Source organism: Narcine bancroftii, chromosome 3 (assembly GCF_036971445.1).
Source record: "Narcine bancroftii isolate sNarBan1 chromosome 3, sNarBan1.hap1, whole genome shotgun sequence".
Classification (NCBI taxonomy): Eukaryota; Metazoa; Chordata; class Chondrichthyes; order Torpediniformes; family Narcinidae; genus Narcine; species Narcine bancroftii.
This window is the reverse complement of record NC_091471.1, coordinates 103,722,602-103,745,888: the sequence shown is the minus strand read 5'-3', so window position 1 is coordinate 103,745,888 and position 23,287 is coordinate 103,722,602. Positions and strand designations below refer to the sequence as shown.

Sequence of the window (23,287 nt, the reverse complement as noted above, 5' to 3'; positions counted from 1 at the left end):
GGGGGGGGGGGGGTTGTGTGGCGGTACACTCGATCAGGGCAAACCGGACCCACTTGTAACGCCATGTGGCGGGCAGCCCTGGGAAGATGGTGCTGTCAAGGGTTTCTTCCTCAGTCAAAATTACCGCGCGGCAAGTGCCCCAGGCAGCGTGGTGACATCATCACGCATATGGTGACCGAACCAACACTGCCCTTAAAGGGCAGATTCAAATAAAACATTCGTTAACGACCCTCCTCGTGGTGGCTGTGCTTTTTACACTGCTCACCCACCACAGTGACTGCTGTTAGTTTTCTAATTTACATTTCAGAAACAAGTATGTTGATATTTAGAATGCAAGTTAAATTGCACAAGGTTGAATATCCACTTAAAAATAATCACAAGAAAGCTTCTTCTGAAACTTTACAAATTATCCTGCATCACACATTCCAAACAAATTTCTTGGCAATGTGACTAAAATAAAAATACAACAAACCAAACCACACAATATCTTCTGCCATTCACTTTGCTATGATCAACAAAAGGTTTACCAACATTGAACATGAATTTAAAATAAGACATGCCAATTAATAAGAATCTTATGAGTTGATGTACACTACCACTATTACCATCAACTGAGAGAAGATCGAACACAACTTTTTGGGAGTAGAGAAACAAAGATTGTACCTTCGATTTAAAAATAAACAATCCACAAATTCAACATCAGGAAAAAGCATGCAAGGAACACTATGGTTCTCAATTAAAGCTTCAGTACCTCAAAGTTTTTGCCTTTACATTAATTGTTTAGTTTGATATAAACTTCACTGGATCTGAAACTAATTTGTTCCTCACAATCACCATACTGCGCCATCCTGGCAACTGCACTAAACTCTCACTGCATGGCAGGCCAAACTAATTATTGAGTGTTTATTACAAAGACTAACCCTCAAATTGCAGAAGCCAACCCCCATGGCCCATAAGACATCTTCAAATAGGTTTAATTTTTTTTAAAATTCGCTAAAAATTGGAAAAAAACATTTAACAAAGAAGAAAAGCCAAAACACTCAACTTTCCCATTTTCCCTGAAATTTGAGTAACATACAAATGGATAGGGTAACAGAGTAAGTGTAAGGCATGCTTGTCTTTATTGGTCAGGGCACTGATCATAATGTTAAGGAAATCCCATTACAGCTCGGCTGTATTTGGAGTATTCTGTGCAATTCTGCTCATCCTATTGAATGAAGGCTTTGAAATGGTAAAGAAGATATCTAGCAAGATTTTGTCTGAATCATAGGGTATGAGCCATTAGGAAAGTTCAGACAAACTTGGGTTGTTTCTCTGTAGTATTGGTGGCAGCAGAGTTAATCATACAATACAAAGCCAACTTCAAGTGGAAACCAATGACTTTGCCTAGATTTTATAATAGTATATTGTATGATTTCGAAAGATTACTGTCGTAGTAAAACTCACATAGGGGCACCCTTGGTGGTGCAAGACTGGCAGATTATCTGTAATTTTACTATAAAACAACATAATTTCTTAAATGTTTACACAGTAGTAATAATAAACTTTCCAGAGAACAAGATGAATTTAAAAGGATCATGGGAAATGCGATCATTGTGAGTTTAATGGGAAAATCAACCCTAGCAGCCAGATCTCATACTATTGGGATTTCATAAGAATAGAACAGGAGTCACTTCACACTTCAATCTCTTGTGATAGCTTGCAGTTGATTCCAAAAAACATGTAAAGATGCTGATTTCTTTTGAGATTCATTCTTTGTTTTTAAATTAATTTCCTCAATTGTACGCTTGAAAACTTGATCCATGCATACTCACTCACCTGTAATCTTAAAAAGCAAGTGAAATATCAAGATAAACAATTACTTTTCCATTCACCTAGGACTACTATAGATTTATGATAAATTAATATGATAAATTAGGGACGATCTTATATTAAATGATTATATTAAATGTGGGCTTGATGCTTTCATTCCTTCCTTTCACTTGAGGAAAGCATCAAGGAAATCAAATAGAATTCATTGAGATTTTTAAGATTTATTTTTATGAGGCAATTATTTCAATTATACTCAATCATTTTTGGCAGATGTAACTCTGAAATCAGAGGTTTCACTTGGTTTTCTGTTTTTGCTGAGCAAATTTAAGTTCCTGTGAATCATTATCTCGGAAGATCTTTCCTGGACCCAACAGACTAATGGCATCGTGCAGAAAGCATGTCAGTGCCTGTACTTCCTCAGGAGTTTGCGGAAGTTTGGCATGACACCAGAAACCCTGGCAAGTTTCTAGAGGTGTGGTGGAAAGTGTGCTGACTACCTGGATCACAGTCTGGTACGGGGACACCAATACCTCTGAGCGTTAAGTCCTGCAAAAGGTAGTGGGCACAGCCCAGGACATCACAGGAAAAACCCTCCCCACTTTCAAGAACATCTACAGGGAACGCTGCCATCAAGAGAGCAGCAGCAATCATCAAGGATCCACACCACTCAGCACATGCTCTGTCCTCGCTGCTGCCATCAGGAAAGAGGTATAGGTGCCACAAGACTCGCACCACCAGGTTCAGGAACAGCTGCTACCCTCCACCATCAGGCTTCTCAACAACAAACTCAATCAGAGACTCTTTTAAGGATTAATTTACGGACTCTTACTTTTGCACTTTATTGATTTTTTTTTCTTCTCTCTGTATTGCTCAGTTTGTTTACATTCATTATCTGTTTACAGTTCTTTAATTGTTTCCATGTTTAGGCTATGTACAGTTCTTTTTGCACTACCAATAAGTGGTAATTCTACCTCACCTACAGAAAAAGTATCTCAGGGTTGTGTGATGTCATTTATGTCCTCTGACAATAAATCTGAAATCTAATGTTGAAGACCTGAGTCAAGTCACTTCACACTTCAATCTCTTGTGATAGCTTGCAGTTGATTCCAAAAATCATGTAAAGCCGCTGATTTCTTTTGAGATTCATTCTTTGTTTTTAAATTAATTTCCTCAATTGTACGCTTGAAAACTTGATCCATGCATACTCACTCACCTGTAATGTTTCTATTTGCTTTCTGATAGTGTTGTTAGATGGCATCTAAATAAAGCAATGCAAGACAGCAAAACATAAACAAGCATGAGAATGGGATGTCCATGCATGTTAGATGGGGAACAAAGCACAAACATAAATTCTTACTTGCCTTTGATGGACAAAGTTAGATAGAACAAATAGCAAAGTAAACAGCTTATGGCAAATAACATGAAGCACTGCAATGTATTTTCACAGTTAAAACAATCATACAAAATAATTATTTCAGAAAATATGATAAACAATTATGAAATATGCTATAAATATTATAAGCATCTTGCTCCTCTCTTGAAGAGATTTCTTGATGCCAAATACAAGCATAATTATATGGCGAGTTAGTTGCGATTTCAAAACAGGATATACATCCGCAGCCATGAATAAGCATGCACAATGAAGATAAAAGTCCTGTTGGAATTTACAACAGAAAATAAAAAAAATCATGCCTCATGTCAAACTATAAGAAATTTGAAGTTTAGTTCCAATTCTACTTTAAAATATTATTTGATTGTAACACAAATCAGAAAGTAAGAAAATTCCAAACATAAGCACATAAACAAGACAGAGCATTAAACAAGTATCAGGCATTGACAAAGATCAACATTTTTATTCGGCATTGGTCCAGATGTGTTGCCTTATTTTTCAAAAAGTTTAAATCAAAAGTGGATAAATGGAAATCAAATAAGGGATAATGATCTCTGGAATTTTATTAGTATTTACGTAGAAAAATAAAGTTGTCCAAAAATTATAATCAAAACAATTAAAATGGAAAAACAAAAATTATAGGAAATGAAATTAAGCCATGACAATTAATTTTTAAAATTCCAACATCGTTAAGATCACAATATTCAGGCCAGCGACATGCATGCAAAATTCAAACATCTATCTTTCATTCTGATAGCTTGTTTGGCCCAAGTGTTATCAACTACTTTCATTTTGTGGATTTATTTTCAATGGAATTCTTAAATACATACTTGTTGATCAAACATGTTTTGTTCACTGCTCTTTCCCTACCTTTAAATGAGAAAGACAATGCTGAAGGAATATGTGCCAGTTGTTGAGAAAGAACTGCTTTTGACTGACACACAACAGGCAGGTAACCAATGGGTATAGGGCCTGCAAAAACAAAGAATAAAAGATCACTGAGCAGATGAGCTGAAGGAATATGTGCCAGTTGTTGAGAAAGAACTGCTTTTGACTGACACACAACAGGCAGGTAACCAATGGGTATAGGGCCTGCAAAAACAAAGAATAAAAGATCACTGAGCAGATACAGATATCATGAAATTAATCAAAGCAATAAATGGTAGAAGTTACAGAAGAGTAGAGTTTTGTTAAATAACATGGAGATGTTTTTAATGAAGACCATGAAACGCAATGATCATTATTAACTCTCAATTCAAAAATGTTTTTGAATTGAATCTTTATTTATAATTCAAAATTACCTAATTCAATATTTTAAAATATTTACTCCTCTGCAAGACTGCAGGGTTTAACTCAAATCACATAAAACAAAACTGTAAATCCATTTCTTTCATATGCAGTATATTACCCCTGGATTACGAGAGATAGTTTTCCTAGAAAATTGCCCTTATGAAATTTCTCTTTGGCAACTCCCTCTTTTCCCTGCCATTGATTCTCAACTTATTCTTAACATGTGTTCTAACAAATTTCCCACAGTAGTGTGTGAAGGAATTCTGATTGCATTGTTGGCCAAAGGGAATTTAAAAAATAATCATAATACTTACCAATGAATGTTTTTTTCTTGATGAAAGTTCAAACGTGGTCTGATACAGCATCTCTACAAAATTCTTGAGACATGGCACATTCACTTCATTTTTAACAGCCTAAAAAAAATTGTTGACAAAGTATAATCTGCAAATGTAAGTTTCAATTAACCTGAAATGAATTAAGTTTGGACAATTACATTGAAGTCCCTGTCATTGTTATTTCCAAAATTTGAAAATGTTTTGACATCCTAACTCATTGCTTTTTCATTCTTTTGCTGACTAAAGATTTCTGGCATATCAATTTTGTCATCTTACTTATTGCTTTTGTCATTAATGAATGTGATTTAATAGTGTTACAAGTGGTTTCGCAATTTTCAGTGAACATCACCATTTACATATTTGACTTTTGCAATGTTAATGGCACATGACAAACTATTTGTATAATTAACCCCCAGCTCTCTAAAAACTGCAAGGCAACAACATTGGCAAGTTGCCACCCAAGCATTTCTTTACAAACGAATAAGAGGAAGAAATATTAAGCTTACAGCAGCCACAGGTATCAGAATTTCCACAAAGAGTCCAGCTAGTGCATGTTTTACATCTTTATCTTTCACTTCATGGAAATACTGGGCACATTCCTGTTTTTTAAAAAAAAAGTCAGGTCAGAACTCTATTAACAAAGAACAATTAATTACAGAAAACAATGGCGACAGCAAGCAAAAAAATCTTTGGAAAAAAGGAATTAACTATTCATAATATTTCATTAGAATTGGGGAAATCTGGAAATAGAAAGAGAAATAAATCCAGTATCCTGTGATTTTATTTCTGTCTCCTTTTCTGTTTGTATTAAATCTACTCTACCTCTCCTCCATCTTACACAATCCACATGAGGATGTGCAGAGAGGTTTTGGTCAGCAGTGAGCGCGAGTTGATCTACACTGACCAGAGGGAACCCAAGTTTTATTGATAATTTTTGTTGACATGATTAATTCTGCCTTTGCATTGATCATTTGCTTTGAATGAGATTGATTAATCGAATAGAATCACACCCTATCCAGAAACATACTTCAAGCAATAGAAGAACCTCCCATATTTGGCAATGATATAGAAGTCTTACAGGAAAAGTTTTTAAACATAATTCCCACAATTTATTCTTCACCTATTCAATAAAGCTCACATTTCAAATTATCTTGCAGAGCTAATGTAATATAAACAAGGAGGAAAGATAATAATGTTTACACTGGAATAAGTCTACTAAATAAAAAGCTAAAAATATAAGCAGCTCTTACAAACCCACCTAAAAAGTTATAACATATTCTGAAGCATTCAAAAATTGAAATAGTATGAAGCAAATGGTACTACAAAAGGACTCCATTTAAAAAATCATCTCCTCTACAGGCAATTAAAGGAAGAAAAAAACTAAAACATTGTAGATGTCTAAAATCTAAAACTAAAACTAAAAATGTCGTAAATACTCAGCAGGTCAGGGAGCATTGGAAAAATAAACAATACATTATAATTTTCTCAAACCTCAGTTATAATTGAACAGGAGGTTTAAGCACAAGTAAAAATAAATTTAAAATATTTTTTTTAAAGTCTAAGAGTACCTGCATGAACTGAAAGGAAGCTTCAAAGTCCTCCACTGGATACATTTTGACCCGAAAGAACTTCATTCCCATAATTAAACTAATGATGCTTTGCACTATATGAGGACTCTGCTCTTTATGACGTAGTTCCTTCAGCTCAGTCATAAACTTTTTTCTAACAGCCTGAAATCTAAAATAAGTTGAAATCAATTACTTGAGTGTACTTAGCTACATAGATAAATAGTATTAAGCATTCTCAAAATGCTATTGAAAGGTTTATTCCAGACATACTGCAAACAATGTTTCTCCCAACCCTTCCATGAGTAGTTTTTCTCATCTTTGTTTTCAGTTTTCTACAAGTCACTTGGATGCAAACTCATAATCTTAAAATCACTGTTAAACTCTGTGCCTGTATTAGGAAAAGAGCATTGACTTAAATTGCAAGGCTGGCATGGTTAGCACAATGCTATTACGGTTTCATGACTCGGGTTCAAATGTGGCCCGATCTGTAAGGAGTTTGTATGTTCTCTCCATGTGTGTGTAGGTTTTCTCCCACCCTCCAAAAACATACAGGGTTTGTCAGTTAATTGGTGTATTTGGACAGTGTGGGGTGGAAGGAGCTGTTACCATGCTGTTTCTCCAAATTAAAAAAAAAATTAAATTTAAAATGGATGCATGTTATATTTGCTTATTGATGACATGACAATTAATTTCATCTTTCAATACTGCTAACTTGTTTTTTGACATTAAGAGAACATTTCTCAGTCTGGAAGACAATTGAAGATTACCTGCATAAAGTTTACTGGATGAACACTAATTTAGACTGAATTTGGACAAGTAAATTTTAAATTACCTAGGAAACAAACCCTGCTTTAGTTATTTCTGAACACATCTGTTAATTTTATGGATAAAAATAAGAGTCTTGGGCCTTATTTCCCCATTTCTGGGTAAAGTCAGGAATGACTAAGAATGCAAAAGATGAAATACTGATACTTACTTCGATTGTGCAAGAATTCCAATCACCTCTGCATACAAATCTGCAATAATATGCATGTTCCCAGTGTTGGGTCCTGAATACCTGTGGAAGAATAGATGAAATAAAAATGCATGGAAGAGCCAAATTGCAAACAAAAGCAAATGGACCACATTTAAACAAGAAAAATAAAAAGCAGAATCATGCAAATAATGAGGCAATAATGTAACTTTGATTTTGTTAAGAAAATAAAGAGCTATTTGAACTTTTACATCACCCAAGATATATGGCATTTTCTAAATGAAGAGTGGGGATAAATGTCACCTGCCAACAACAACCCCCCATTAGCAGCATTCCTTCTATTCCAAAAATGCAGTCCAGTCGGTGCGAAGGCAGGAGGGGAGAGCGTCGCTGGAAAACTGTAAGTAGTGGGCTTGCGAACTGTTTGTTTATTTATTTAAACAAGGGAATGGGTAAATGGAGTAGGGGGTTGGAGGAGCGATCTATTTATTTAAGTCCAAGGGTCGGTTAAGAGGTAATAATTTATTGTTGAGGCAGTGATTAGATAGAGAGCACAGGTGTAGGAAATTGAGTTGATTGTGTAAGGGTGCACAGTAGGTATATTTCACTCACTAGCAGTAGATAAAGATAGGAAAAGATCTGAGAGTGGCCGAGTGAAGGAGTGGGAATTAGAGCGTCGAGGGTTTGACCCAAGAGGTTTCGACACAGAAAGGCAGAGGAAAGAGTTTGGTGAGTATTTCTTTCTTTTTATTTACTGCATTAGTTTAATGAGTTTGTTTCAGGTATGGCAGGAGATCTCAGACCTGTGTCATGCTCCTCCTGTGCTATATGGGAACTCAGGGATACTGTCAATGTCCCTGGAGACTACGTGTGCAGGAAATGTGTCCAGCTGCAGCTCCTGATTGACTGCATGTTGGCAATGGAGCTGCTCATGGACTCACTCTAGAGCATCTGGGATGCTGAGATGCTGGTGGATAGCACCTTTAGTGAGTTGGCCACACTGCAGTTTCAGAGGGTAGAGAAGGTTAGGGACTGGGTGACCAACAGAACAGATATGCTGTTGGGGCAGATGGCTCACCAGGAGTAGGCAGCAGTAGCCAGGTTCATGGCACTGTGGGTGGTGCTGCTGTCCAGGAAAAAGAGTGGTAGGGCAATAGTCATAGGGGATTCCATTGTAAGGGGAATAGGTAGGAGTTTCTGTGGCTACAAACGAGACTCCCGGATGGTGTGTTGCCTCCCTGGTGCAAAGGTCAAGGATGTCTCGGAGCAGCTGCAGGACATTTTGGAAGGGGAGGGAGAATAGCCAGCTGACATGGTCCATATCGGTACCAACGACATAGGAAAAAAAAGGATGAGGTCCTACAAGATGGATTTAGGAAGAAAATTGAGGAGTAGGACCTCAAAGGTAACAACCTCTGGATTGTTACCCGTGCCACGAGCTAGTCAGAGTAGGAACAACAAGATAGCTAGAATGAATTTATGGCTTGAAAAGTGGTCTAGGAGGGAAGGTTTCAGATTCTTGGAGCATTGGAACTGGTTCTGGGGCAGATGGGACTGGTACAAACAAGACGGTCTGCATCTGAGCAGGGCCGGGACCAATTTTCTTGGGGGTTTGTTTGCTAGCGCTGTTGGGGAAGGTTTCAACTAAAGTGGCAGGGGAATAGGACCGTCCAGAGAGTCAAGGGGTGTAAAATGAGAATAGAAGCAAAAGGTAGCAAGTTGAAAAGCATTTGTGGCAGGCAAGTAAAAGTGGGTGGAAAAATCAAAAGAGCTATTTATTTACATGATGATAAAAGGGATAAGAGTGTGACTAAAGAAAGGCTGAAGGCTCCGTGTCTCAATGCAAGGAGCATTTGTAATAAAGTGGACGAATTGAAAACAGAGATGTGGCTTCAGGGGAAATGTGACTGGGAGCTCAACATACAGGGTTACTCTACATTCAGGAGGGATAAACAGAATGGAAAAGGAGGTGGGGTAGCCCTGTTGGCTAGGGAAGAGGTGAATGCCATAGAAAGGAAGGACATCTGTGTAGAAGATGTGGAATCCATATGGGTAGAGCTGCGAAACACTAAGGGGCAAGAAGACGCTAGTGGGAGTAGTGTACAGGTCGCCTAACAGTAGCAGTGAGGTTAGTGAAGGAGTCATGAAGGAAATTAGCAATGTGTGTAACAAAGGGACGGCAGTTGTAATGGGTGACTTTAATCTACATGTAGATTGGGTGAACCAAACTGGTAAGGTTGAAGAGGAGAGAGAGAAATCGGGAAACTACAGACCAGTTAGCCTGACATCGGTAGTAGGGAAGGTGCTAGAAGTGGTCATTAAAGATGCAATTGCAGCACATTTGGAAAGTAGTGGTATCATCGCACAGAGTCAGTATGGTTTTGTGAAGGGGAAATCAAGCCTGACAAATCTAATAGAGTTTTTTTTGAGGATGTAACCAGTAGAGTGGATAGGGGAGAACCAGCGGATGTGGTATAACTGGACTTTAGTAAGGCGTTTGATAAGGTTCCGCACAGAAGACTAGCGTATAAACTTAAAGAGCATAGTATAGGAGGTATGGTATTAAGGTTGATAGAGAACTGGTTGAGGGACAGGAAGTAAAGAGTAGGAATAAATGGGTTCTTTTCAGAATAGCAGCCAGTGACTGGTGGGGTACCGCAGGGCTCAGTGCTGGGGCTGCAGTTGTTTACGATATATATCAACGACTTAGATGTGGGAATAGATAGCAGTATCTCAAAATTTGCAGACGATACGAAGTTGGGTGGCAGGGTTAGCTGTGTGGAGGATGCTAGGAGAGTGCAGGGTGATTTGGACAAGTTAGGCGAGTGGGCCAGGATGTGGCAGATGCATTTTAATGTGGATTAATGCGAGGTTATCCATTTTGGAGATGAGAACAGGAAAGAGGATTATCATTTAAATGGTATCTGTTTAGGAAAAGGGGAGATGCAGCAAGACTTGGGTGTTGCTGTGCATCAGTCGTTGAAAGTGGACGTGCAGGCAGTGAGGAGGGCGGATGGTATCTTGGCATTCATAGCGAGAGAATTTGAGTACAGGAATAGGGAGATCCTGCTGCAGCTGTACAGGGCCTTGGTGAGACCCCACCTGAAGTGCAGTTTTGGTCGCCTTATCTGAGGAAGGATATCCTTGCCTTGGAGGGGGTGCAGAGAAGGTTCACTAGGCTGATACTGGGGATGGAGGGACTCGCATATGAAGAAAGGTTGGAAAGACTAGGCTTGTATTCTCTGGAATTTAGAAGATTGAGGGGGGATCTTGTAGAAACATAAAATTCTTAAGGGTTTAGGCAGACTAGACACTGGAAGGTTGTTTCCAATGCTGCAAAAAACCAGAACTAGGGGCCATAGTTTAAGGATAAGGGGGAGGTTTTTTAGGTCTGAGATGAGGAAACATTTCTTCTCTCAGAGAGTGGTAAATGTGTTGAATTCTTTGCCACAGAAAGTAGTTGAGGCTGGTTCCCTGTCAATATTTAAGAGGGGATTAGGGGGAATGGGGAGAAGGCAGGAACTGGGTACTGATCAGCCATGATCATAATGAATGGCGGTGTAGGCTTGAAGGGCCAAATGGCCTACTTCTACACCTATTTTCTATGCAAGTTGAAAGTGTTTTGGAATACTAGCTTTTACATTCCAGCCATATTTGTGAAATATGGTGAATGCTATGGATTTTTTAAAAAATGCAAACAGTCATCCTTGAAAGATGCCTAGCAATTGTGTGTTGACTAGTTGTGTTGGCAAGGATATCCAATATTGCCTATCACAATAATGTTTATTACTGATGGAGGTCTCCACCTTATCTTTCTCTGTTCCTTTCAAGAGAGGTAATTTTTCATATTTCTTCATAACTCTTTCTCTTCGTGCACTTTAAATTTCATCACTGAAGGTATAGTTCCTTTCTCATTCTATTCTCATTGATCCACATTTAACTTCATTAGCCATTTTGCTAGTCTACCAATGCTATCCTGTGGTCTATCAAAAAATTGTATCAATTTTTTTGATGTTTTTTCCCTAGTTTAGAAGTCCATAATAATTATAAACATCTTCAATAACTAAGCCCAGCAAGTGTACCATTAGCTCTTTTTCCACTGACATCCCAGTTAATTGGCCATGCAGTGTCCCGGAATAGAAAGCCATTTGTGCTGTTTCAACTGGGCGACTTTTAACTGGGACAGTGACTGCTTTTCCATTGAACATACTCATCCCCGGGGATTGGAGTGTTCTACCTTCAACTGGAAATGGGTGACTTTCTGCTGTCCTTTATCCACTGGTTTCATCGGCACGCCGGTGTAAACTGACACTGGGGATATGATTAGGAATGGAGGCCGCCGATCCCTGGTGTGAAATGATGCCATTTGACATAGTGTGCTAACTGTTTCCTTTTTACACTGGACCCTGTCCCAGTTAATTCCCCATTAATTCCTGGGACAATGCACCAGTGGAAAAAGGGTTATAGAAAAGATTGAAATGTGCACGATTATCTTCAATGTAAAATAGGGAGTAAATGATCAACTCAGCCACTTCTCAAGGTTTCCATCAATAAAGGCCATCTCTCAGTTTTTTCAACTCACTTCAAGTGACATCAAGAAAAAGTTTAGAATACCAAAAGAAGTTTAGGGCAGTTGAAGTCACAGAGGTACTATTGAAAACGTGGACCAGAAATAGCCATGTAAATCCGTTCCAGTACAGTTATAACACTGACAATTATCTAACAACCTGAAACATTTCTGAGGAAAGTACTTTGCAAAAGAAGTTGAACAAGTCCATTCAGCATATGATTGCCAATTGATTGCTCTTAAGCATCAACAAATTTCTGAAGTGTTAACAGTAACATCAATTAGGTTGTGTGCCGAGACACGAACTGGCCTGCAAAATGGCCAGCACTCCAATGACGCTGGCCCTGATGTCAGTGCCAGGAGCCCATATAAGCGTGATAGACAGAGCAATAAACCAGTCTCATTTTCCAAGGCTTTGGTGCACCTGTTGTTCTTCTCCACTCTTGCGTATCATGTACGCTACATTGGTGACCCAGATAGGTCCAAATTGATGACAATCATGCCGAACCAGTGACCATCTCAGCCGCACTTGTGATTTGAGCAGGCTGAGGCTCAGTTTCAGCTTTGCCACATCACCACCACCAACACACACTACTTCTAAATTGTGAGCACCCTCGATCAGGTCATGGCAGCAAAGGTTGTAGATTTCTTACAGCAGCCTCTGGAGCAAGGCAAACACATGGACCTCAAAGCACTACTAGCCTGCACTTTCGGGCTTTCCCAGCACAAGTGTGCTGCTCAATTGCTACATATGGACAGATTGGGTGTGTAGTGCCAGTTGATGAAGTAGACATAGACGATGCAGTCAAACAATATTCATGGCTTTTATTAGCAGAAACTTCGGGTACAATAATGAAAGACAATGGGTGCATACACAGTTATACCCAAGGGGAGTGTCTTTAATGGTAGAGATAATGCACAGCCAATGTTAGTACAGCAAGGCTTGCCAGAGGGGAGACAGGCAGCTTAGGAGAGATTCACCAGAGGGGGAGACAGGGCCTCGTCCACCCAAATGAGCGTGATGCTCACTCTAACAGAGGGCCACAAGACTTGCTTGCTCTTTGAGCAGATCTTTCTGGAGGATATCTGACTCTCTTGGTCACAGAAGAGGACTTCAGCAGCCCTCAGAGGGCCACAGCCTAGGCAGACATGTTCTGGAGAGTGAAGAAGGTCAAAACCAGCGCCATCGTAGACCAAATCAGCAAGCCCCCAGCGAGGTCAAAGCCAGCAGAGAGGCAAGTGAACACCCTGGGACAGCTATGCTTCTACCATCAGAGATGGGGTGCAGAGGCCCGTCAATGCCGCCAACCTGCAGGTTTTCAGGAAACTCCCTGGCCAACAGTCATTGATGGCTGTGGCGGTTGGCCAACGTGATAACCTCCTCTTCGTCTGGGACTTATTGTCAGGCAGGCGTTTCCTGGTTGACATGGGCACTGGGTTAAGCGTCCTACCCCCGGCAGGTCTCAACACCCACAATGTCAAGCAGGGTCCAGCACTGAGGGCAGCCAACAGCTCCTCCATTCGAACTTTTGGGACCTGCACCATCCCTGTTTGCTTCAGCAACAGCCACTTTACTTGAACCTTTACCCTCATGGTAGTGGCGCAACCGCTCTTGAGGGCTCGACTTCCTTCAGGCCCACTGCTTGCTTGCCTATCTGAAAGGACAGCGCTTGGTGCCCTATCTTGCGGGAGTTCACTTCAACTGTTCTCTGCAGCCAAGCCAAAGCACAGGGTAAGGCACCACATCTTGACAGAAGGCTCCCTGCTCCACACCAGGGCGCATCAACTCACTCCCAAAAAGCTCAGCCTGGTGAAGGAGGAGTTTTTTTTAAAAAAAAGAGGATCTGGGAATTGTTCGGCGCTCTGACAGTCCCTGGGCTTCTCCTTCACATGGCACATGGTGCCCAGATACAGGTCTTGTCCCAAGGGGTTGATTACGTGACCCTCACCAAAGTGCAGCAGCAGGACCCCAAGATCCCCACTTAGAGGACAACTGTATCCAGTCTCAAGGTGCAGGACATCCCTGTCACCACAGGTAACCTGACGCTGCTGTGCGACTTTTCGACCAGCAGACCCCACCCCATTGCTCCGGCTGCATGGAGGCGCCAGGTTTTCGAGCCCATTCACAACCTGAAGCATCCTGCTATCTGCACCATGGTCAAAATGGTGGTCAGCAGGTTTGGCTGGCATGGCCTCTGTAAACGGGTCTAGCGGGCCACGAACTGTTAGCCCTCCAAAGTGCAGGTTCACACAAGAGTGCCCACACAGACTTTTGAGCTGGCGCAGCGTAGGTTCAGCCATGTACACATTGATATAGTGGGGCCATTGCAGGTTTCCCATGGGGCAAGATACCTCTTGACCACGGTTGACCGCTCCATGAGGTGGCTGGAGGCAGTCCCACTGGATGATACCACCAAAGAAACATGTGCCAGGGCACATTGATACATGGGGGTCCCAAAGCACCTAACCTCGGACAGGGGCATAATTAATCTCTGTGCTCTGGGCAGCGCTGGATAACTTTCTGGGGACACAGCTCTACCACATCATGGTGCCAACGGGTTGGTGGAATGCCTCCACAGGCACCTCAAGGCAGCCTTGATGGCTTGGCTCAAGGTTCCCAACTGGGAAGACTAACTGCCTTGGGTCCTGTTGGGAATTCGTACCATGCCAAAGGAGGACTTCAATGCCTCAGAAACAGAGATGGTCTACGGCACGCCTTTAATCATCCCCGAACTTCCAGAAGACACCACGATGACCCCTGAGACCCTGCGGCGAAAGCTGGAGTCCTTGGGCCCATGGAAACCTCCACCAGACGGCCTGCCAAAGCATAGCGTCCCAAGGATCTAAAGACTTGCCAATACATATTTTTGAGGTTGAGTACACAGCGACCCTACGAGGGGCCCTAAAAGGTAATTAGGAATAATGGTTCCAACCTTTGTCCTCGACTTTGGCGGTAAGGAGGAGACTTTTACCTTCGACCTCCTGAAATTGGCACATCTGGTCTGTAATGAGCCGGTCTCCATTCTTTCCCCCATGACGCAGGGACAGCCAACCTAAGGCTATGAACAATGGACCAGTAACCAGTTCTTGCAGGGGGAGGGGGTGGCGTCGGAGTCATGTAGCAGCCCCTGCAGGGAGTCTGAGACTGGGCTGCAAAATGGCCAATGAATGTGGCGACTGTGCGGACCTGGGAGTGACACCGGGTGTCGTCCCAGGTGACCTCCCCAAGGCAGGAAGATGGGAAACTCTGGTGGGAACGCCGACCAATCCTAGGCCAGTGCTCCAATGACACGGGGCCCTGACATCAGCAGCAGGGGGCCATTTATGCGCGGCGGACAGAGCAATAAACCATTCTTGTTTTCCCAGGCTTTGGTGTACGAGTTGTTCTTCTCCACACTCGTGTAGTACGTACACCACAAGGTCATGAATAATCATGATTAATTTTTGTTTTACCAAGATCAACAGACTGCACTCTCACTTCTCCCTGGCTCAAATGGAAAAAGCTGAAATTTGAGGGAAGGGTTTACTGACAAGTTTTTTTACAATTTAAATATCTTTTATTCCCATCAACATTGAATGAAAAATGGTGGTGCTGCCAGAGCTGGTGTAAAGGCAGTGCTGCTGCTGATGCAGACGGACGGAGAGCAGGGAGTGGAGTCAGAGCGCTCCCGTGGGGTCCAACTGTCATCAGCTATGTGGGCCTGTAAATGGAGCCTACAGTGGGTTTATTTAAAAATACTGCAAATGCGGGGTCTGCACCCAAGTTGGTGGTACCTATGATTGGCAGCAGCTATGAGGGGTTACAGGCTCAAGGGAAGCAGAGGATTGGCACAGGGCACCAGAAATCAAGGAGACCAATCCCCCTCCCCCCAACATTTGAGAAGGAGATGATCCACGGGATGGTGACCATTGAATGGAGGCGAGCAGGTCTTTGATACAGTGCACAACCTGATGCACGTAGCCATTAGGACTTCTGTTAAAATGGTGGCCAGTAGGTATATCTGGCATGGCCTCCAGAAACAGGTCAGTCAGTGGGCCAAGACCCTGCATGCACAGCCAGATGTCTAAAGTGCAGACACACGTCAAGGCAAATCACCACCACACCCCCAGATTTGGAGCCAGTAAGTCGTCCGTTCAGCCACATCCAAATTGACATTGTAGGGCTACTGCCGGTCTCCCATGGGGCAAGATATCTCCTCATCATGATTGACCACTCCACAAGGAGGTGGTCCCACTGGCTGATACAACCACCGAGACCTGTGCCAGAGCACTGATTAACATCTGGGTATTGAGGTTTGGAGTCCTGGAGCATATGACCTCTGATAGAGGTACACAGTTCACTTCGGGACTCTGGGCAGCACTGGCCAAGTTGCTGGGAGCCAGTTACACCATACCATGGCTTACCACACTCAGGCCAACAGACTGATGGAGTGGTTCCACAGAAGCCTGAAGGCAGCCTTGATGGCTCAACTCAAGGGGCTGACCAGGGCTGACTAGTTAACCTGGGGATCCACACTGCACCAAAAGAAGACTTCAATGCCTCCATAGCCGATAGTATACGGCACCCTATTAGTAATTCCAGGGGAGTTCTTGGCCGCTGCTAAGGACCCTGAGGATCCCATGGCCTCATTGACTAAGCTGAGGGAAAAGCTGGGCACTCTTGCACCTACATAGCCTCCACTGCATAGCCAGGCCAAAACCTACATCCCCAACGACTCAGAGACCTACAAGTTCATTTTCATTCAGATGGGGGCACACTGAACACCTCTGCAATGACTGTATGAGGGGTCGACATGTGTGCTGGATATTGGTGGAAAGGAGACTTTCACTATCGACTGCCTCAAACCAGCACCTCCTGGACATTAGCCAGCCGGTCTCCCCACAGCCCCTGCGTCGTAGAGGTAGGCCACCGAAAGTGGCGAACAGCTTCACTGGTTCAGGGGCGGGGGGGGGGTGGGGTTGGGTAGCGACCCAGTACACAAAATGGTTGATGACCGTGCAGACCGCGTGGGGGCCAATGGCCTTCGTCCCAGGTGACCACCTGCATGGCAGGAAATAGCAAGCAACAGGAGGAACACTGCTCAGTCCAAGATCAGCACTGCCATGACATCACTCCTGATATCAGCAACAAGGAGTGAATATAAGCAGAGCTTCCAGTGCAATAAATTAGACTTTGACTCCTCATCTGTGTGTCTTCTTTCCACATTTCACAGAAGCGTGGACTCTACAATACGAACATTTAAAATTTGCACCCATCGCAATTAGTTCGTCAATCCACGCAACATGCCATCTTAAGCAACCAGAAAATAAACTTATTCACCATCTACCAATTCCCATAGGTGCTGGATACCGGGAGTTTTTTAACTATACTTTAAGTCCTTGGTTCCATGCAATGTCTGAAACTATTTTTCATCATCCACTTGCTACCTCCAATATAATTTAACCTCTCTCAAATTCTAAGGAGCCTTTACCTTCAAGATTTGGTATACCTGCCACTTTATTGTTGTATTTTGATTTTTACCTTTGTATATTTTTTGGTCATCCCTTATTGATTTTTTAAATTCTCATTTACTACTCCGAAACATGGCCCCTTTTCTTCATTTTTTACATTTCAATAGAATTTAATCTTGCAGCAATGTTTCAAACATGTAACCTCTGTATATATAAAAAAAAGTGGCTAGGGATCTTAGATAATACATGCTTTTTACCCTTAGTAACAATTTGAATTGAACACTGGAAACAATTGCATCTCAAAATGAGACCAGAGACAGTTCAGATTAGACCATACATAAAGTAGGCCATTCTACCCAACAAGCCCACTTCATACAATTATGAAAGCATACACAATGTAGCCAAAGACCCAACTTACCCTTCCCTGTGTTTAAAGTGCTTAAAAGCCAAGTTCAAAACTTCGTGTACTAAAGCATCTGGCACTGGATGAAGAGGAATCTAGAAAACAATTCACACATCAGCTCATTATGGAATTTATATTTTTAAAATTATAATTATGGTAGTGTTTTTATCTAATAAGTAAATTGTTAAAAAATAGGTTCTCCAATCAGTTACCAATGATTGAGACACAAGCGACTGCAGATGTTGGAACCTGAAGAAAAAGATCAAACTTCAGGAGGAACTGAGTGGGTCAAGCATGCTCCAATGGAGGAAAATGGACTATTGACATTTTGGGTCAAAACCCTTTTCCAGGGCTGAGAAAGGAGAGGGAAGGCAGGCAGTATTATAGAGGAGCAGGAACAAAGGAAGTGGAATAAAAAGTAGATGAAACCAAGAGGAAGAATGTGAAGGTAAAATTAGAGACAAATGCTGAAGGAAGCAGATGAGTGGAGTCGAACTCTATCTGCCAAATTCTTGCCATTCATTTAACTCATCTGTATCTAGATTCTCTGCAGCTTGCTCTCAACGTTTTCTCATCCATATTTGTAATTCTGGCAAATTTGGTTAAAATAAACAGAATTTTTTCACCTGTTGTCACTAGGTTGCAAATAATTGAGACTCTAGAAGTGACCCATGGGGCACCCCAATGCTTAATTTCCTGTAAACATCCCATTCATTGAACTTGAAGATTCACTGCACAAACTGAATTTAAACATTGTGAATAAGGCAAACCAAGTGGGATGACAATGCCGAGTATTGGGTAGGAAAATGAGTAAAATAAACAATTTGGGAACCTGCTTATTTTGAGGTCGTGACAGGTACCTAATGGGCTGTAAAAAGAGATTGTCAAAGGGCATAAAGATAACAGTAGGATCATTTTTTCATCAATGAAGGATAACAAGGAGAAGATGGGGTGTGGGGTTAAAAAAAAAATGGTCAGAAACCACAGCAAGGCTCTGCTATGCTTAAGAAGACTTTTCGACAGAAAATGCAGGAAAGCTGACCACACTGTGGAAAGAGAAACAATGTATCAGATTTGTAACACTTTGTTAGGCTGACCTTGCCTTATCCATTGAGTTTTTCTTGCATTTTATTTCAATTTTCTGCAATTGCTGTTTTTTTAAATTATTTTTAAGACTATTGTCCATATGTATAAAGATAAAGAGATACAAGATGTGAATAGACTGTATAAACCAGAGGGCAAAAACTCAAGATTCAAGAAAAATAAAAACCATACAAATAAAATTTCTATTGCCTGATAAAAGAGGAAAACAGTGATATACTCACAAAACAGAGTTCTGGCAAATAATTAATCCTTAAACAGACATTTTATAAAATGCATAAAAGCCATCATACTTTTTTATGGTTATCCTGGATAAGTCATTAATTTTCTTTCTCCCTCATGTACCTACTGGCACACAAAGAAGCCATTCTGCAAATTTTATTCAAGATTGTGCCATTACCAAGAACCAGTGAATATTAACCTAAAGTAGTATGTCATCTTTTAATAATTTATGCTGTATGGATAAAACAATGTCAAAAACAGCATAGTCTTACCTGTTTTAAAACTTCTATTAAAACTAAGCAAAAAATGAAATCTATAGCTAAATCTCTTCGTTCAAGCAGATAATCTCTATCACGATGTTGTTCGTCCCTGAAAAAGAGGAAAAATTTGGTAAAATATCATCCTACTTTCTTGTTCTAGGTTCCGATTTTGAGACTTGAGAACATCATATCCTCTATAATGTCCATATGATCGTGACAAATATAGTTATTAAAATTAATTTGTTTTGGGGCAATGGAAGTATAAAACATGTAATAACCAATACCATGTAAAAGGTGACACACCTATTTTTGGCCCTGGTCATCTGCCTATCCGAACTCCTGATACCCTGACTAGATATTTGACTTTCTGTTTTACAGATCAGAATCAGTAAAGATGGAAAACAACACTTCCTCCACGATCATACTCAATATTTGCATCCCAAGAGGATGTATACTCAGCTCCCTACTATATTCCTTGTACACCCACCTCTGCCAAGCCAAATACTGCTCCAACTCTTTAAGTTCACTGATGACACTACAGTTGGAGGTTGGATATCAAAGAATGATGAGGTAGAAGATTGGAAAGAGATCGAGAGCCAAGAGTTATGATGCTATGATAAACAACCTCTCTCAGTAAGACAAAGGAGCTGATCATAAATTTCAGGAAGGGGAGTGGAGTCCACACCTCTGTCCACATGACGGTAGATAGTTTCAATCTTGGGAGTAAACATTTCCAGGCTGATGTGATGGTGAAGAAAGCACACAAACTCCTCTACTCTCTTACAAGGCTAAAAAAGTTTGGCATAGTCCCCATGGCTCTTAAAAACAACTGTAGGTGCACCACAGAAAGCACCCTAGCTGGATGCAACACAGCATGGTATGGGAGCTCTGTTCATTGGAAGAAGAAGAAGATGGTGAATGCAACTCAGAACATCATACAAACCATCCTTCTCTTCATCAACTCCGTCTGCACTCCATACCACCTAGAAAGGAAGCCAGCAAACAGAGGACCAATCCCACCCAGGTCCAATGTCTTCTTCCTCCTCCTATTGGACACAAGGTTCAAGAGTGTGTAAACATGCACCAAAGTGTACAAGGACCGTTTCTTCTCTGCAGCCATCAGACTCCTGAATGAACCTCACAACTGTGAACTATGGTGCCCTTGCTATGCACTCATTGATCTTTTTGCAATAACTGTTTGTGCTCTTGCTCTTCTACTATGTTCTGTACTATGTTGTATGAGGTGACTTGCTGTACTGCCTTTTCACTGAACCAGGTTATAAAATGACAATAAAGTTGAATTTGGGATTGATTTATTAAGGGATGATTTAAAGTGAAAAGAAGAGGGTTTTTTGTGGGGGGTGGGAAATCGCTTTTAAAATGGTAGATGTCTGAGATGGTAGTGGAGGGAAAAAAAAACAGATCTTGAAAGCAATTGAGATGAGCAACCAAAGCACTGTAAATGAGAGTTGTAAAGTGGAATTGGCCTAAATTGTTTTTTTTAAACCATCATTTGCACAATGGGTTGAATGACCTCTTCCTCCATTATAGATTTTTATGATTCTAGAAATAAGATTTTTAATACAGAATAGCTTTCTGTACTTATTTCAATATTTATTGATACAGATAAAATAAACATACCCCTTAGATTTTGTACTTGACCGTGGCCGATATTCATAGGATTCATCTTCTGCTCCATTCTGCCGCCTGTACCAGTCAAATAAGGTGCGTAATAAAGACGGAAGGCAGTGTTCTGCTACTGAGCTCATAGAGCTAATCACCTACAAAACACAAATACGGTCACAAATACCCCTCAGAGTTTAAAATATCCCAAGGTTTAGACATTTAAAACAGGAAAAATAACTTCCTCACTCTTCACTGCACCCTGGCTCAATCTCCCACACAGTTCAGAGCTTCTGGAAACTCTTCAAAGTTTGCACAATCAATATAGCAGCTAGATCCCAGCAATTTACTCAAGGCCACCTCAGGATTATTTTGCAGCATTGATTTTCCTTATTATCTAAACGTGGGCATGATTAAGATTATCAACACCTATTCAATAATTGTTACTTTATGCAAATTATTATGATACTCTACCAATGTATCTAATTTTCTTGCCTAACAAATGACTAACTTAGGCCAAGAGAATAGTCAAGAGTCAGTACCATAACAATGATGGCCAAAGCAAGCCAAAGAAGCATTACCTCATCACCTAATTTTCCCAAAAGGCACATCACAGTTTTCTGAATTTAATAATGAGCTTGCATCCTTTTTTTTTAAATTTTTTATTTTTCACACTATAAACCACACTGACCAAGATACATAGACATTTTTTCTCTTGAATATATACAGTGTCATCTTCTCCCCCTTTTCCCCCCTCCCTCCCCCACCCCCTTCCCATTTATTTGAAGTTCAATCTATAAGATACATTAAACCCGTTAAAAAATGTTGTCACTTAATAAAAATAAACAAGAAATTTTACTGAGTCAGTTCTTTTCGTTGTCTTCTCCTTCTGTCATTTTAGGTGGTGGAAGTCCATAGTAGGATTTCTCTATTGTATTTCATGTATGGATGAGCTTGCATCCTTTGCACATTCTACAGATATGGCACTCGATTGAATTTTAGAATATTGGTGGAAAGTTTTAAATTGCAGAGTATGTAAACGTGCATTTTGCTTTGCAACTACATTCCCGTTCTATGTTCACCACCATTTTGCTTCACAAACATTGCAACATTAGACATAGACATAGAAGATGACAGCACAGTTCAGGCCCTATGGACCTTGATGTGCCAAATCATATATTCCTTTAAAAAAAAAAGTACTAAACCCTCCCTACCTCGTAAGCCTCAATTTTCTTCCATCCATGTGCCTGCCTAAGAGACCCTTAAATGCCCCTAATGTTTCAGCCTCCACAATTCCTAGCAAGGAATTCTATGCACCCACAAGTAGATGTGTAAAAAAATTACCCCTAATAGCTCCACTAAACTTCTCTCCCTTCTCTTTGTACATATATCCTCTGGTGTTTACTATTCCTGCTCTGAGAAAAAAGGCACCGGATGTCCTCCCTATCTATGCTTCTCATATTCTTGTCGATCTCTATTTTGCTCCAAAGAGAAAAATGTCAGTTCTGCTAACCTTGCCTCATAAGACTTATTTTCCAATCCAGGCAACATCCTTGTAAATCTCTTCTGCATCCTCTCCTTAGCTTCCACATCCTTCCTATAATGAGGTGACCAGAAATGAATGTACCAAATGTGGTCTCACTAGAGATTTGGAGTTTTAACATAACCTCTTGATTCCTCAACTCAACCCTCTATTAATGAAGTAAAAATACAAAGCTGGACAATCTCACCTTCAACTACAGTGTCTGAAGATTTTTTGTGTTTTACCAATATTAATGAAGCCCACCATCACATAGGCCTTCTTAACTATCTTAACAATCTGCGCAGCAATCTTGAGGGGTATATGGATTTGGACCTAAATGTCCCTCTGTTCTTCCACACTCTTAAGGAACCGACCAATAACCCTATACTCATCCTTTGGTTTTCCCTTCCAAAATACATCACCTCACACTGATCCAGATTGAACTCCATCTGCCATTTTTCCACCCAATTTATGCCTCCTGACTTTCTGATTGAGTCTCTCATGGGGGAAATTGTCAAATGCCTTATAAAAATCTATATATACCACATCTACCGCCCTATCCTCATCAATACTTTTGGTTACCTCCTCAAAAAACTCAATTAGGCTCATGCTGACTATCCTTGAGTAGACTGTACTTCTCCAAATGCTCGTAGATCCTATCATTAAAAATCCTCTCCAATAGTTCGCAAACCATTGACTTAAGATTTACTGGTCTTTAATCCCAGGATTCTCCCTACTACCTTTCATAAACAAAGGACCTACATTAGCCA

The 23,287-nt window shown here is 40.9% G+C and overlaps 1 protein-coding gene across 1 annotated transcript in view; it reads right to left on the bottom strand.

Moving 5' to 3' along the window:
* The window catches only part of fryl (furry homolog, like), a 345,361-nt gene that overhangs the window by 189,740 nt on the left and 132,334 nt on the right, over positions 1-23,287 (bottom strand). The window contains exons 4-11 of the mRNA XM_069924697.1: positions 21,014-21,153; positions 19,385-19,481; positions 17,805-17,884; positions 7,372-7,452; positions 6,396-6,564; positions 5,334-5,426; positions 4,807-4,905; positions 4,073-4,174 (exon numbers count right to left, since the gene is read on the bottom strand). Coding sequence (XP_069780798.1) covers positions 4,073-4,174; positions 4,807-4,905; positions 5,334-5,426; positions 6,396-6,564; positions 7,372-7,452; positions 17,805-17,884; positions 19,385-19,481; positions 21,014-21,153 — 861 coding nt within the window. The remainder of the gene's footprint in view (positions 1-4,072; positions 4,175-4,806; positions 4,906-5,333; positions 5,427-6,395; positions 6,565-7,371; positions 7,453-17,804; positions 17,885-19,384; positions 19,482-21,013; positions 21,154-23,287) is intronic.